The sequence below is a fragment of the Lissotriton vulgaris genome, unplaced genomic scaffold, assembly GCF_964263255.1.
Source record: "Lissotriton vulgaris unplaced genomic scaffold, aLisVul1.2 SCAFFOLD_247, whole genome shotgun sequence".
Taxonomy (NCBI): domain Eukaryota; kingdom Metazoa; phylum Chordata; class Amphibia; order Caudata; family Salamandridae; genus Lissotriton; species Lissotriton vulgaris.
Window position 1 is genome coordinate 558542 of NW_028255597.1, and position 17722 is coordinate 576263.

At 42.8% G+C, this 17722-nt stretch overlaps 1 protein-coding gene across 2 annotated transcripts in view; it reads left to right on the top strand.

The window, feature by feature from the left end:
- The window catches only part of DENND4C (DENN domain containing 4C), a 1503495-nt gene that overhangs the window by 376610 nt on the left and 1109163 nt on the right, over positions 1–17722 (top strand). For both annotated transcript variants that reach the window (XM_086951990.1, XM_086951991.1), the window contains exons 8-9: positions 10288–10354; positions 14900–14958. In XM_086951990.1, coding sequence (XP_086808116.1) covers positions 10288–10354; positions 14900–14958 — 126 coding nt within the window. The remainder of the gene's footprint in view (positions 1–10287; positions 10355–14899; positions 14959–17722) is intronic.

Consider the following 17722-nt stretch of genomic DNA (forward strand, 5'->3'; position numbering starts at 1 on the left):
TAAAGCAACATCTTTTAGGCCAGAGGTACAAACAAAAATTTTAGACATGGCCTATGATGGTGTTTCCTTATTTGGAAAGCACATAGATGCAGCCCTCCTTGCTATAAAGACGGATACCGATACGACTAAATCGTTGGCTGCTCTTCAATACAGGCGTGGATCTTTCCGAGGTGCAAGAGGTCGTGGCTTTGCATTAAGAGGAGAGTATCAAAATCAACAAAATAGGCAATATCAGAGACAGTACAGACCACCTTACAGCCAATCATCCTACTGACAATCCTCCTCAACTAGTTTCTCTCTTCAGGGCGGATGAAAGTGATCAAACAATCAGGGTCGCGATACCAACAGAAAGCAATGAGTTATGCAGGACGCCAGTCATCCTTCCCTCCCTCCCCGTGGGCACAAACATTTCAGCTTTTGCTAACAAGTGGCAACAAATCACTTTGGATCGATGGGTTCTCGACCTAGACAACAATGGCCACACCCTGGAATTCATCAAACGGCCACCTACTACCCCGCCCAGGGGTGACCCTCCCCTCGTCTTCACTTACTGTTACAAAAAGCCTTAAAAATGCTCTGCAAGAATACAATAGAGAAGATTCCATCATCTCAAAAGGGAACTGGGTTCTATTCTCGTTTCTTTCTCATCAAGAAAAAATCAGGAGAGTGGCGCCTGATTCTGGACCTCCGTAAACTGAACAAATTTCTGAAGAAACAGTGTTTCTGAATAGTTACGCTTGCCGAAGTTTTGAGCTGTCTAAACAAAGGGGATTTTATGGCTTCTCTAGATCTGGAGGATGCATGCTTTCACATCCCAAACATCGCAAATACCTTCGATTCACAGTGGCTGGCATCCACTATCAGTTCAAGGAGCTTCCGTTCGGACTGAAATCGGCACCAAAGGTCTTCACAAAATGTCTCACACCAGTGGCAGCGAGGAATAAAAGTGTTTTTATCTCGATGATTGGTTGCTCAAGGGTCCTTTCAGAGCAGGCAACCGAAGACGCTATCTCAACATGTCTGCATCTCTTTTCAACGCTAGGCCTCACTCTCAACTAAACAAGTCACAGTTACGTCCTCTCCAAGTGAATCCTTTTCTGGGAGCAATGCTGGACATCATACAGTGCAAAGCATTCTTGTCAAAAGACCACCACCAGCTGCGTCTGCAAAAATTGGCAATAACAATCACAAAAAGAGTCAGTTTCTGTTCGGATATTCGCTTCTCTTCTGGGGATGTGCTCATCAGCAATAAACCTTGTACCGTTGGCATGACTCAGAATGAGACCTCTGCAGGAGGAATTGCACCTGCAATGGCAGCAAGCCGTAGGGTTGTTCGACTCCATCAGGGTCACATCGCGCATGATAGACTCTCTGCATTGGTGGTCTCAGACAGCGAACTTGGCTCCGGGTCTTACTTTTCACTATCTCTTCCAGAACACGTTCTAACAGACGCTTCCATGGAGGGAGGGGGAGGTCATCTCTAAGACTAACAGATTCAAGGAAGATGGTCCCAAGAATACCGTCAACAGCATATCAACAGATTGGAGCTTCGCACCATCGTTCTCTCTCTGCAAGCATTTCTCCCGAGGATTGCGGGCTCCTCTGTTCTAGTCAATACCAACAATACTACCAGCATGTATTACAACAACAAACAAGGGGGAACGAGGTCACTGTCTCTTTCGCAGGAGGCTCAGGAACTGTGGGAGTGGGTTACAGTCCACAAGATAACCCTAATAGCAGAACACGTTGAGGGGCTTCAAAACACTTTGGCCGACACCCTGTGCAGGTCTCTCCCGGGCTGTCATGAATGGGAATTGGTCCAGAAGCAGGTGAACAGAATCTTCCAAGTTTGGGGCAAACCAGAACTGGATTTGTTTGCGACGAGAGAACAGGAAATGCCAATATTACGCCAGCAGGTTCCCTCAACAGTGATCAAGTGGAAATTCCCTGTCCATTTGATGATTTGTGCGTACGCTTTTCCCCGAATACCTTTGATTTCGAAAGTGCTCCGCAAAATAAAGATGGAGGGCTGCCGTCTCATCCTGATTGCATCCCGTTGGCCAAGGCAATATTGGTTCTAGGAACTGCTTCTACTATCTCGAGACAATCCTATCCGTCTTGCACCATCACTCACGATGTTGTCAAGGGAGAGGGGTCAAATACTTCATCCAGATCCACAGTCACTGCGCTTGCACGCATGGCTCCTGATTTCTTAGAATTCAGAGATCTGAACATCACTCAGGACTATCGGGACATTCTGGCTAAATCTCATGCCCAGAGTACAGTCAAAACGTATTGCTTAAAGTCGAAGCGATTTTGTCATTGGTGTGATGTGAATGATGTCCACCCTATCCAAGCTCCTGTGGAACAAATTCTTCCTTATTTATTATCCCTGGCCAAAGCTGGGCTTGTGTTTTCATCAATTAAGGAAAGAGTTCCAATAAACCCTCGCTCTGTTCCTCTTCACTTGTCAAACAATTTATGAAGGGACTCTTTCGAGTTTTCCCTCCGATACGTGCACCTCCTCCAGAGTGGGAGTTAAACAGAGTGTTGGCTCAAATAATGAGAAGACCATTTGAACCTATCCACAAGGCTGAGCTCAAGTTTCTCACATGGAAGGTTGCTATTTTGCTAGCTCTTAAATCGTCTGGAAGGGTTAGTGAAATCCAAGCTTTCACTATCTCGGAACCCTTTTTGCATTTCTCTAAGGATTACGTAACTCTCCGGACAAATCCCAAATTCATCCCTAAAGTACCATCTCAATTTCAATTTCACTTAAATGAACCAGGAAAGCTTTCTTTCCAGATCCAGCCACGCCTGCGAAGGGAGCATTACACCCACTCGACGTTAAACGTTGTTTAAAGTTCTATTTACATAAGACTAAGGATATCAGGTGATCCAATCAATTGTTCGTAGCCTATGGTCAAGCCACTCTTGGGACTGCTGTAACTAAGGCAACAATAGCCAAATGGCTGGCTTCTACAATTAATTTCTGTCATGACAAAGCCAACAAACCTTTACAAAAAGGTGAAAACGCATTCTACCAGAACTATGGCAGCTTCTACTGCACCATTTTTCCGGAGTAACATTGGAAAATATCTGTCGTGCTGCGACATGGAAGAATGTCCATACGTTCACGAAACACTACTGTCTGCAATCTGCTCTGCATGATGATGCAGCTGTAGGACAAGCCGTTCTTCAACATCTTTTTCACTAAGGTTAGACTTACGTATTTCAGAGTTGACCATACCGCACCAGTCTCTTGTAGAGACCACACCCACATCAAGTTCAGCAGTCCTGTTCCAGTCCAGTCCAATGCACATGCACCACCCCCAGACCATCCTGCCGAAACCTAATACGGACTGGTACACCACTCATTACACCCACCGACTCAAACACAGCGACAGCCTCTCCAAAGCCATCAGAAATAAAAAAAAAATGAAATTGAATCAACACCTAGGCCTATCCCTGGCCCCCGTAAAATGCAGTAATACAACAAAATCTAGCGCTCCGGCCAGTTGGTACATGGAGAAAAACCGACTTTAAAAAACACTACTACAAACAAAAGCACGTTCAAATCTGCCCTGAGACGTTGCCACCAAATGATCGGGACAACCAAACATGCTGCTCTATCGTACTGCTTAGATATCCACAGCAGCAGAAGCAAAGAAATCTTTGCCATTGTGAAGGATTTCACCTCACCAGCAGCTACCTCCATTTCAATTGCCCCCTTGCTGGACCACTGCAGCAATTGCTCTTAATTCTTCTCCAACAAAATCGCTGCCACTTAAAGTAACCTCAACCCACAACTGGACCAGACAGACCTTGCCAAATGCCTCCTGATCTTATCCAAAGAAACAATAGTATCCTTTGGCCTGTCATCAGTCCAGACGATATCCCTGCCACCATGAAGTCCATCCATCCACTCGGGGGTCCCATCGGTTCACTGTCCCCACCACACCTACTCCAGAGGACTGCAACCCATCAGCGCATTCTGAATACCTACACTTCTTCAGAGACTTTCCCAGCTACTTGCAAATATACAACTGTCCTCCGATTGTTGAGAAACCCTCCGTGGACCCTTCATCACTCACCAACTACATACCGATCTTCCTGCGACCATTCCCGGCCAAGGTCTTAGAGAACATAATCAAGAGATGGCTAGCCAAATACTCAATGACTACCAACTCCTCAACCCCGATCAATCTGTTTTCAGACCGAACCACAGGACTTAATCTGCCCTCAATGCCGCCGCAGATGACATCCGCGTGACTTTGGACTGAGGAGACATGTCAGCCCTCGTTCTGTTGGACCTCTCCACAGCATTTGACATGTTCTTCCTACTCCATCCTCTTCTACAGCCCATAAGACATCAGAATTCAAGGAAAGGCACTCTGATGGATCAGCCCTTCCCTACCTGTAAGGACCCATTTAGTGAGCCTGGCAATGAACATCTCGAACACCTCTGACCTCATCTCTGAAGTTCCACAAGGATCCTGCCTGAGCCCAACCCTCTTAAATACATATATGATTCCACTAGCCAGCATCTGTTCTTACGACCGTAATGTTGTCTCCTATGCTGACGTTTGGCAACTCATTCTCTTCTGCACAGACAAGACGTCCAGTGCCAGAATCAAGTTCAATATCTGCAAGACTGAAATCCCCCACTGGATAATGACCAACGTTATAAAGCTGAATAGAGACCAGCCTGACCCCATTATCTTTGGGAAGTGCACTTGACCATGAGAGCTAGGACCAACACCTACCCCTTCCACCCACTCCAAGAACCTTGGGATCATCAAGTACTGCAAACCTGACATGACTGCCGAAGTCAGCGCCCTCACGGCCAACACCGCCATATGCTTTCATACCCTGAAGATGCTGAGGAAAATTTGAAATGGCTTCCACTGAGCACCCAGAAAATCGTCAAACACACATCCTGATCACAATGAAGGTGGACTACAGGAACACCCTTTATGCTAGGATCAACACAAAACCCACCAGAAGGTGAAGACAATTCACAACTCAGTGGCCAGAATCACTGTCATGCTGCACTCAAATAACACCACACCTGAAGGAGCTTCACTGGCTCTCCATACACAAACGAGCACAATTCAAAGTCTTCAACCACACTTTTGGGCACTATAGAACACACCCAGAATACCTCAACAATCGTATCTGCTTTCACAAGCCTACTACACCTTCGCCCGCCGGGACTCCTACATCTCCCGCACATACAGAAAACCAGATGCAGCAGTCAGGTCTTCTCCTACATCACTCCTACTGTGTGGAATGATCTGCCACTACACATAAGAGCCTCCTCCTCACTTATTAATTTCACTAGAAGCTGAAGATCTGGCTTTTCGAGTAGTCTCACCAGGCCCGAATTTTGACTATGCTCACACCTGGTTTGTGCCAGGGTAATATCTGGGGTGATAGTGTGAACTACAAATCTGTATAACAGAAGATAACATAACAAATTGGATGTTTGACTCAAGACATGATGAAGATGAGCTGGTGGGACCCATGCTCTCATAAGCTCTCCATTTTGGTTGACTAAGTAAAAAAAATCTTGAAATGAATCACTGGTTAGTACACTGAATCCATTTCATCAGTTATTTTTATGGCTGACTGTTAGATGGCTACCAAACATATCCAAATCAGTTTGTCCTCACCAAAATAGGACAGTGAAGCTGAACTAGTGGTCAGTTCCCTTCTGAACAGAAACACTGAGATTTAATGTAAGTTGAAACTAAGTTTGGAAAGATTGAGCTTAGCCTGTAAAAATACAGTGATAGATACACATATGTTGATGTGAGATTTGGGTACCATGGTAGATCATACGTAGTGTCTATAAGTGGGGTGGGTGGCACGTATAGGAAGGTAGTGTAAGTAAACCAGCTGGCACAGACGGCATACAAATCAAATTGTAATCATCAGCTAGAGATGTTGAATGACCGTTGCATTTACAGATGTAGTTCCTGTAGAGTTATGTAGTGCTAAAAAGGAACCTCCAGGATGAAATGGAATAAGTTACATAAATACTGCATGGTAGTTTGGGACAAGCAAAGAGAAAGGAAATGTAGGATGTCAACAGATGCAGTGGGGTAGGTGTGGGCAATAAATAGCATGCCGAAGGTAGATATTTGACCAGTGAAGTTGTTTATGCAGTTAGTGTGCGCACAATTTGCTTGGAAAGAGTCAAAGACAATTGAGAGATCTACTGGTGCAACTTTCGACGGATGCTCATATTCTCAGAGCAACACGCAATCTGATGATTGTCATTGTTAAGTGTTTTAGTGTAGGAGAAAGCTTGGCGATACATGTGCAGGCGCAAAGTTTGGTATTGAAGTAGGTCTTCAAAGGGGCTAAAAGGTGTCACTTGCTCTTTTGAGGCCTATTTAGGTCTAAGCCTACTAGACAGTTTTGCTAATGACATCTTGGGGACATTTGGGAAGCTTCCTTTCGGAATGCATTATGCTCATTGCTTACCATTGGCTTTGTGGTTTGTAACTCACATTAGCGTGCTTTTTAGGTCGAGCAGACCTACCCTCAATGCGTGAGCATTGAAGGTGTCCAGACCTATTGTGGCCCGTATTTAGGAATGTGGACAGCAGCCAGACGCGCGCTTTGACGAGGTCAGATTTCACCTCGGGAGCGAGCGTCTGATAGCTGCGCATGCGCGGTGCAAAGCCCTTGCTCACACACAGACACAGGCAGCCCCCACCCCTCTGCATGCACGCACACACACACACACACATGCGCGCATGCACACGCAGGCATACGGCACACATACAGGCACACATACAGGCACACTATCCCCCGCCTCGCATTCTCTCTCAATCACACACAGTCACGCATGCGCACACACATTCCCTCGCGCACACACGCGCGCACACACTCCCCCCCCCCCCCCCCCCTTCCCTCTCCCCCCCCACAGGCATACACACAGGCACACACGCACTTCACATCAGCCCTGGGCCCCACTCACCGACTGCGCTTTTCCGGCGGGGCTCCTCTCGCGCTCCGCTCCTCACGGCGCGGCGCGTCTCCTCTTCTAAATCGGGGCTCCCTCAGGTCAGAGGAGCCCCGCAACAGGCGCCACACTCCTCCTTCTCCCCGGCCCCCTCCTGGGGACCCGGGCTACCCCGGACCGGCAGGGCGCTTCATGCGCCGGCAGCTCGCGGACCTCGGGAGGCGGGACTTCCGGTCGGCCGCGAGCGGATTGGCCGGCCGGCCAAGAGCTTCCGGGTCGCCGCGGGCAGCGCGGCGGCACCCTATAATATGAGCTTGTTATTATAAGAGACTAGAGAATTAGATTAAGGAGTAAAGTCCTGCCCGTACTGGTTATCAATTTACAGCGCGATGGCACTATCTTTGAATGACAAGTACTCCATTTGTCAATGCTATCCAAACTTTTATTATTCCTGTTCTTTTTTTAAAAATTCTGTAGCATGGAGTTTGCTTTTTTAGACTTTATACGCATCAGAAAGTAATTCGTATTGATTTAAAAATATAAATGTATCATTATTTTTGATATTTTACAGACGTTTTTATTTGTGTTTGAAGGAAAATATCAGATCTTCCAGTTACAAATCCGTGCTGGTTTAATAATCTAAAAGGTTTCTGAAAACTTTCATAACATTTAGGAAACGAGGACATTTCAAGATGGCCGCGTTATTCGGGCATATAGAAGGGACCTGTTTTTTTCTCGTTCACTGTTTGCCTTTATGGCTGGCAGCCCGATGTCTGTGAGGATTATTGCGGGTGAATACGATTGTGCGCAGTGTGATCTGAAGAAGTACTGGGGAACAGAGCGTTAGCGGTTTGCTTCGAGTTGATGACCTACCTGAAGACCAAGCAGGCGCCGTAAGAGGAGTCGTTAAATAGTTTTGCTGTGAGTACTGAGCATTGAGCGCTTGGCACGACACTAGACTTGTATTTAACAGATGCACCAGAAAGATTAGGTACTTTTACGTAAAAAAAAATAAGTATGTCGGGATATCGCCCTGGCATGTTCTATGGCGCTTTACGTTTTGTATTTTTGAGTGAATGAGGCGCGATTTAAAGGAAGGGGGTTATCTGAAAAATATATATGAGAACACTCAAAAAGATCTAGAGCAAAGCATCCCACATCATCCGTGAGGTCATTTGAAAGGTCAGGCTTTTTATTTACCAGTATATTGCATTTTAGAACTTGTAGATTCATAATACATTGTAAGCATGGGGATAAAAATAATATGCAAAGTTCTAGTCATTAGAAAGCAAGGACTGATTGAAGATGCCCCAAACAACAACTGGTTCAAATATGTTCTCTCAATGTTTCAAGCTTTATTACAAATGTAACAACAAGATGTTAATATTCCACTTCTGTTCTTGGATTTTCGTCACAATAAAATACACTGAACATAATCTTCACTAAAGTTATTTACCAAACTTTAAGCTATTGCCATTATAAATTACAATAACTTTTATTTAAGTATTAATTATTTAAAAAACATTAAAAGCCATTGTTATTTGTAATATCAATACATTTAGTCACGTAAATACAACACATATTGCATTACAAATGCTATAGGTGTCACATTTGCGAAAGTTCTAACTATTGGCATTGTAAATGACAAAGCTATTAATTTCGCTATTTTCAAAAACAAAACATAAATAAAAAAATTGTCATTTACAATACCAATAGCTCAAACTTTCCTAATGCGAGACCTATTGCATTGCAAATGCTTGTTATTTGCTGGTTTTATTTGTTTTAGGCTGTCCAGGTTGAGCTTATCCCTTCCCTTGTCCAAACCCCATTTCCTGTACTCTTCCACCAGTACTGAAGTTGTGTAAACAGGCCAATAAATTGTGTTCTTATCTTGTCACATTTGCTGTGCATTCAAAGACAGAGGTCAGATTTCCGGCTCTGTCTTCCAGAGAGATTGGTGTTTACTTTTCTTTCTCTGACTTCAAAGTGAGAGGATTGGTGAGACAATCGTGCTAGGTTCCCATGTGAAACGAGAGGCAGAAGGATGTATTTTTTTCTAGCTGGTTACTCTGGGTGTGCTGTGCGATGTTATTTTGTTTTCTATCTAAAAACAAAATGTAAATGTCTATAAATGAACTGTGCAGATATTTCAGAATTAGGAAAGCACAAATGGAGCACATGTTTTGGTAGTTGGATAGTGTGGTGCAAATAAATACCTCAATATGGCTAAACCAAATCAATACATTAGGTGTTCACATTTCCACACATTATCATTGGTGCGCTGTATACTTTTATCAGTAAAACTGTATGTCTGTGCAAATGTAATGGTCATTTCACTTGAAGATGTGTTGTCTGTAATGGCAGTGCGCGACCACACCATGCATACTCTACTTTACCACACTCCACTCTACTTCACTCTACTCTGAACTGAAATAATGTAGTCTGCATCGCTGCACTCTGTCACTACACTCTACTCTATACTACGATACACTACTTCACTGCTTGTCACGTCACTTCGACACTCTATGCCACTCCATTCTGACACTCTACTCTCTTCACAACCCTCTACACTGCTCCACTCCATGCCACTCAAATCCACGCCACTCTAGCCACTCCATAACTCTCTGACACCCCGTAACACTCCACTCTCCTTTACCCCACTAACCTTTAGCCATGCTGAACAGCAGCCATGCTGGTGTACAACATGGCTAAAACATATTGACAAAGGCAATAGCTTTTGCATTGTCGAGATGTATTGGCTTTGCCAATGATTGTCATGCTGTATGGAGGTCTGGCCCTGCTGTTTTACGAAGCACCGGTTTCCTCATTCCTGCAAAGGAGTAGTTGGCTCAATTTCTCTGTTGCAGCTGCTTCTAGTTATTCAGTGCATTTTGTCTTCTAAATGAAGAACCAAGTTACTTTTATGGGAAATATTTCATCACACCATGAAAAATTGTACGTGTCATGAGACGTTACATCTTGAATCACCCCAGACTTGCCCATAGTGCCAGCCGCTCCAAAAACACCTGCAGATCTATTATTGGAATGTCCTCAAATACCGTTTCCTTCTGCAATGTGACATTTTCCTTTGATTTTTAGGTGTACTTATTGTACAGGAGTTTGTACTTTAATAGTTTCCATGTATGACTTTCAGATTATTAGATCCTCAGCTCGTGCTCGTACATTTTTAATTTATGCTGTGCTTCAAAAAAAGATGGTTATAGAGCTGTCTAACATGTTCTTATCTATTTCCCTTTCCCTTTGAAGTAACAGTGTGATGTTTTAATTATATTATGTTTGCTTGTTTCCAGGCACATATCCCACTTCATGCACAATGTTCCTTTCCCTTCTCCTCAAAGACCAAGAATTCTTGTTCAGGTAACAAAAGCTTTTCAATATTTTACCTTGGTTGTGCATGTAAATAGTGACACACATTACTACAGGACCACTTTTGGCGTTATATGTAGTTGTCCATTTAAGTGTAGTTTTCAGTTTATATAAATATTGTAGTAAATAATGAATATTTGACATGACATATGAGTGACATTAACAGGATGCATCTTCGTGGAATGCTATACAGTTTGTAAATTTAATTAGCAAATTTCAGCTTTTTTCAATAATGCATCTCAATTAAATATTTTAACAGGAAATGTGCAGTAAGACATTAAGAAAAAGTAAGACATCCTAATAATGTCCATGCACCAGCGTGAACTCGTGGATGGAACACAATACACCCTAGTTCGTAATTCTTTATGGTTGCTCTAATCTCATGATTTCCTTCCTTGTTACTGTTCAGCCATCAGCCATTTTTATTGAAGTTTATAATTTCAATGCTGAGGATGGATACTACCACTTTTAAATGCTTGATGTTTTTGCTACGTCAAATTGCAAAACAAGATTCCCAATCAGCAGTTGCCCCCCAACTGCCAACCTCCGTAACAAACCCAACTCCGACCTCTGCGACTGAGACCTAGCTACACTCAACAAGTTCTTCTCTCAAACAGTGCGGACTTACAAGTAGTCCAGTGCAAGGCTAACTAACTCTGTTTGTGTGTATATGTATATATATATATATATATATATATATATATATACCATATTATGCCAAAACGTTGTCAACTAAGGACAGCACAAAAGAATGAATGAACCATATCTGTAGAGCAGAAGTGCTGCCCTTAGGCGTGTCAGTGTGTTAAGGTATCAGGCTGAGAAGGCAGAAGAGTTAGTAAGGTTGTACTTGATGACCCTTGTGAACCCACTTTTCCCCCGAATACGTCACTGGGTAAATGGTTACTAATGAGTAAGAGGTCGAGGGTGTGCTGCAGAGAATTTTATGAAAGGATTTGTGTTCTTGTGCAAACGTGGTAATGTTCTTTGATTTGAAAAGAACCTCCCCACACTGCCCTTTTCACAATCATCTTGGTGTATGTGAGCCTGTTAAATCTGACCAATATTTATAGGTTTGTGAGGAACGCCCATTATTAGAATATTTTTTTCTAGGTGCGTTCATGTCATACACCCTGTTCTTGATTTGGAGTTGGTGGAAGCACTCTGCCTCAATCATTTCATATTAATCCCTGCCTTATCAAAAGCCTTATTAGTCCTTTGAGACACGTTTCCTATCGTGAGAACTTGCCTCTGCCCCCCACCCACCACCTCTCTTTTTTGGAAATGAAGTGTTTTAATGTTTAGATCAACTCAAGTTGGCAGTGCCCCTGGATTCCTCACATAGGCGGGAGTTTTCCATATTTAGGACTTAAGTGAGTGTTACTACGATGGAAAACGGGGATTATAAGTAAGAAAATTCCTCATTTGGACGTTCGTCCCATGATCTTTAATTTATTCTGAAAGGTCTTGTTTTAGGATTTCTTTCAAAGATCTATGTGGGTATTTACCAAACCTTTTCATATGGTCTTTTAATGCTGCAACATCAGGACAATAGTGTAGAACTATCTTGAATTTAAATGTGGGATATAGGTGACTTTTCAAGGGTGCCAGTGGAAATTTTGTTTTTGTGCCCAGTGTTTCGTAACCCGCTAATTTTTCAGGTGTTGACAGTCTGCGTGCTACCCACTTATCTTCTCCTAAATGTGATTTTTTGTTGTTCTGTTTGAATCCATGGTTCCCTGAAATGGATCTTCCCAGATTTATAATCTACAGATTATTCCACACTAGCATTTGAAAATGACCACGTTTTGAAATATTCATGATTTAAACACGTTTGTTCGTTTCGCTTTTTCTTATTTTTTTTTGTGTGCGAGATTATTGTATATAAAATGAGACAAACAGAAAATGCAGCACAGCCAAACACTATATTCATTCCTATCTCTTTAAAACCTTTTTTGTAGTTAGTAGGGATGACTTCTGGACACATGGACTAGCTCTCGGGCAGCCATTTGACTTTGGTTAATTTTTCTGAATTGAGAAAGCAGGACCTTGGAACACCTTTGTAATTTTCCCAAGTTCTAGCTTTGAAAAAGGCATTTTGTTCTCGTTTTTTTTTTTCAACATCCTTTGCTATTTTGCAGTTATGTCTGAGGTAACAGCGTTTTCTTTTTCCCTCAGGTGCCAGGTTTCTTTTAATTACTATTGCCAGTTTGATAGGAAGATGTCTTTTGAGGACTGAAATAGCATGCAGGCAGAGCCTTTCTTCCAGATTCATAATAAGGTCGTTCTCAGAGCCAAGCCCAACTTTCTCCCCAAGGTGGTCTGCAGCTTCCGTCTTTATCACATACTTCAGTTAAGAGTCTTTTTTTTTTCCACATCCAGGATCTGTAGCAGAACGCACTTCACATACCTTAGATGTTTAATGGGCGTTAATGTAGTATGTTGACAGAACAATATAATTTTGCAAGACACAACAACTATTCATGTCCTACTCTAAGCCACTATCAAGACTCTGGTTGCACGTTGGCTTGTCAAGTGCATTTAGACTTGTTACGCTAAAGCTAAAAGGTCCCTCCCTGCCTGTTCCTCCCAGACCCCATTCCATTTGCAAGAAAGGGGCTGCTAGGCCTTTCCTTGGCAAGATATAATTTGTGGACATCTACAAAGCAGCTACTTGGTCCACTCCTCACATTTTTACTAAGCACTACTGTGTCGATGTCCTGGCTAGACAACAAGCTAGAGTTGGCATGGCACAGTCTTCTGCAATGTTTTCAGGCTGAGCCAACACCTTTGAGAAGACTGCTTTACAGTCTGTAAACAGCATGTGTACCTAATTTACGCATGCCACGAACAGAAAATGTTATCGACCCTGCAAGCATCTGTACGTGGCATGTAGTGCTGTAGGATCACTGGCACCTACCCTCCTCCCTGGTCACCTGGATTCTGTTGCAGAGGGTTTTATCTCAATCTTTTACTTCACATGGTCATCTTTACTGTATCTCTTGGCTCCTTCTACATCTCGCCTTCCGTGTGAAAAAACAATCTAACTATGGAGCCGATGCCCATACGCCTTTCTTACAATAGGTTGTCACCACATCTCTTTACTTGAAAATACTTATTCAAACAAAAACAAGTTGCACACATCTGATCCCAACACTAGATGGCACAGCATGTGAATCTACAGCACTACGTGCCTTATTGTTAGCTTTCGCTGGTCTTCATTTGAGCCGCTGGAGGAGATTATTCTTAATATCTTGCATGCTAAAGTTATTTGGCTTTTATTGGGCATAGGGGTCAGAGACACGAGATGCTGCACCACACTAAAGCCTTGCCTACATACTGAAGAAAGACACACTACTGCAACCTGGGGAGGGTCGTCCATTTCACCAGGAGCTGTCAAATAGCAATAGAAGTTTGTTGGGAGTTTTTGTTTGGTTTCCTTTTAAGAAAAATGTAAATCAAAAAAGTAGTAATGTGATTGCTGGGCACAATTGCAAATAGACTATTGTGATAGTGGGATATTGAGGGTCCATAGAAAATTGTACCAGCAGTATGGCCTAGGTTACATTGTCAAATGCAATTCCTTTGCAACGCCTCCTAAGGCTTGCACTCTGGGAGCTTGGAACAGCGCCAAGCTACTGTTTACAAATGGGCAACAACATACAGCATTGATGCTTGTAATATGATGTCTGTACATTGATCATCCCATGCTTACTACCAATAAAAATAAAATTAAAAAAAAGTTATTTGGCTTTTAGGATTTGTGAGCTGGGGTTACACGTCCTATTTGGGATTTTCCTGTGAGGGGGATCTTTATATTTAGTCTGGAAAATCATAACCAAATTCCTCTTGAGCTCTCTTATAGTTATACCATCATTTAATCCATAGCGGTCTTCTCTGGATGTCTGCATTTAGCCAACATAGCCAATTTCATTACTCACACACTGTTGTTTTGGCAATGGTCAAAAAGATTAAATGAACACCAGCTCAGTGCTAAGAGACTGGTGTACAATTCACGATCCATGAAGTAACCATCATGAAGTGCACCTTACTTACATGTTCCAGTGTTATTCTGACATGCTTCTTTGAGAGGAGAGGGTGTTAATAAACGACCACTGTAATACAGCTTCTTTGCCTCCCCTCCTCAACATCTTAACCTTATTATAGCACTACAGGAAATTTATTATTTTGGGTTGGTGCTGCAGAGGTGAGTCAGAGACTATGAAACTAGCATACTGCTGTTTGGGCTACTCTAAGGCATACTTCTATATTATCACCTGAATTGTTGCAGACTGGCTACTGCGTATTTTATTTCCACATCTTCTAAGGACTTGGATGAAACAGTTTGGGGGTTTTATGTATTTTATAATTCCACTGGTATGCTCAGCTCTCACCCATTCCTAGGCAATATTGTTTTTTTTCTTTTTTACCTGTGCCACTTATTTTCAAAACATGAAGTGGACCTGACGCGTTGATATGTATTTTAAGGTAACATTTTATATGATGCTTTTATTGCTTTTCAAATTTTTTTTCCAGCTTTCTGCTCATGATGCCTTAATCATGTCACAACCCGTTTCTACACCTCTGCCCCTCAGGTAAAATATATGTTAAATGCTTACTTTTCTTTTGCTAATTTGTACATAATGTGAACTTCCTGTTGCCTCTTCTCTAACTGTTCTTCTATCCAAGGCGTTTAAGCTGTCGACTTGTGACATCTTTTATAACTTAAATATAGTTAAAAGCAATGGCTGGAATGCTTGAATTAGTCTCAGCCACTGGCAATTACCCAAGGTCGCATCCCAGTCCATCGTTATTTTGCACCCCACGCCACCTCAGTTTGTACCCAGCCAAATGCAATTTAGTCTTGACCCTGCTCTAATGGGAAGAGTCCAGCCCAAACTGACTGTCCTACCTAAACCGGAATACTAGCAACCCAGAACCAGTTTTGCACTAGTTAGGGCTCATCAGCCAGGTATAGCTCGATTTCATTGACTGTTACCTGGGACTTATGTCTAGGCATTTCAGTCCCATTTAGGGCAGCACACAAAAGTATTAAAAAAAAATTAATGGAGGGAATGCTTCAGTTAATCTCAGCCACTGGTAATTGCTCGGACCACATCGCCGTCCATTATTTTGCACACTCTGCCACCACAGTTTGGACCCAGCCATATGCAAATTAGTCTTGAGCATGTGCCACTGTGAACAATCCAGCCTGAACTGCCAAGCCTAGTCCTTCCTGAACTGGAATACAAGCAATTTAGGACAGATTTTGCCCTAGTTATGGGTCATCAGCCAGGTATAGCTCAATTCCAATGACTGTGTGCATGGGACTATATCACATTAAATTAACCCTCCCTTCCACAGCGTTAAAATCAAAAAGGGTGCAATTACGCCTTGGGATCAACATGTTTCGACACTTTACTATGTCCACTCTGGGCTCTGCATTTATCAGGTGATCTGAAAACCTTACCATATTGTTAGGGTAACTTTGCAAAAGATACATTAGTTCCCTGAACCATAACATAGGCATTGTGATTTTCTCGTCTGCGTCTATGCATGGTCACCTGTGAATGGATAACAAGAATGGTATAATTGCAAAAAGAACAATATGCACCTCATTTAGTTGTGGACCCCATGTTACGTAGAATAGACTATAGTTAAAGCATTCATTGTGTTGCTATACCTCAGTTTGTTATGGCACAGCTTATGTACTCCTATAAGGATTTTTGCTTCATGGTTAAACATGGCAGGTTTGTTCAAATGGCAAAGATGTAAAGTCCTAGTACGCTCACCTCAGTTTGGTCACAGGTGAGTATTTCTCTTTTCTACTAGGCAGTGGAGAAGGGAGAGTAAACTCGGAATTATCTAGCAAAAGTGATGGTTGCTTTATAGTACAATCTTGAGCATTATGCTTCCTAATGGAAAAATCATGTGTCCTCAGGACCCAGGCCTGCTGCTAGTTCGCTAGTAGAGAACTATCAGTCTTTCCCTAAGTGTGGGAAGAGTATTCATAGATTACTCCGCATCTTGCACTTACAAAGAGGATGCCAATTAGGCCCCAAAAAACTCAAAACATAACTATAGTTGCCTATGATGCAGTTTAGAGAGAACATTGTCAAGTAGTTCAACCCGAACTTTCTCTTTCTGATGGATATTTCTAATCAAAGGTTTCTCCCCTTTAGAATATCCCCAGGTGCTAGACTTGATTCTCAGAATTCTTCAGTAGTACTCTTGTCCACACGTTGGTGACACTGTGTGACTCTGCAGTGACTCCATACTACCCAATGTCAGAAGCAGATGTGAGTCAATGACCCACGCAAGGTGTTTGTGGTTCTTGACATCCTTAATTGTGCGAAAAGTGTGCTCCTTATTCATCCGAAAGCGATTCAGGAATTGGATGCAAAACTCTTATCGCCAAGCACAAAAGGTTATGCTGAAAACATATGTCCCGCTTCTGCTCCGGGTCAGATCTGCTCAGGCTCTGATGCCACAGTAAATGGTGGCCTTTAAAGAGGCCATGCTGCATCCTCTGAGCTTCCAGTTCCCTCTGGCACACCTTTGGGCCCCATGAAGCTGCACTGTTATCTAGTCAGACTTCTGTCTGCAGATATTGCCCCCTCCTCCCCCTCCCCCCATTTCAGTGTGCCCCTACAGGGCCCACTATCAATCCCTTGCTGACTTCGCTATTGACTTCTGTACAGATGGCATGGTCCACATTGCTTCCTTCCATACTGCTGCAAATCAATGATTTAATCCCGAAGCTGGTCTCTGACATCAAACAGATATCAGCTCAATCCAGGGACATGTCATGCAATAAAAGTAGGAAAGTGCAGCCGTTGTTTCTACAGCCTCATTCCTATACTGTAAATCTGCGTCAATGTCCGTAGAGTATTCAAGCAATTTTTGGTTCTGAATCACCCCCGGTGAAAGCAGCAACAAATGTTCGTCAAGACATTGATAAGGAAGGGGAAAGGTTATTTCCCCATCTTTATACTGAACATTCATTGTATGTAGACTTACAAAATGCAAATGAGCTAGACAAATCTCCTGAAACAGAGCTAGACTCACTGCTTCGACTACCAGCAGAAGAAAGTTCTTTATTTGCTGTGGAAGTTCAGAGGGCAGCTGAAGCCCTTGAATTTCAGCTACCTGCGTTACAGAGGAAAACAAATGCTTTGACTGAGATTCTTCGCCGAGGGCATTATTTATTTGATAGTTTACCAATTAATTTAGCCCTTTCTGATGCTTTTCCCGGCTACATCGTTTAAGCCATGATCATACCCACCAGTCAGTCGACCTCTGTTAAGGTGATATAGACTAGCCCTTGGTAATTCAGGCTTCCTAACTAAGCTCGCAACA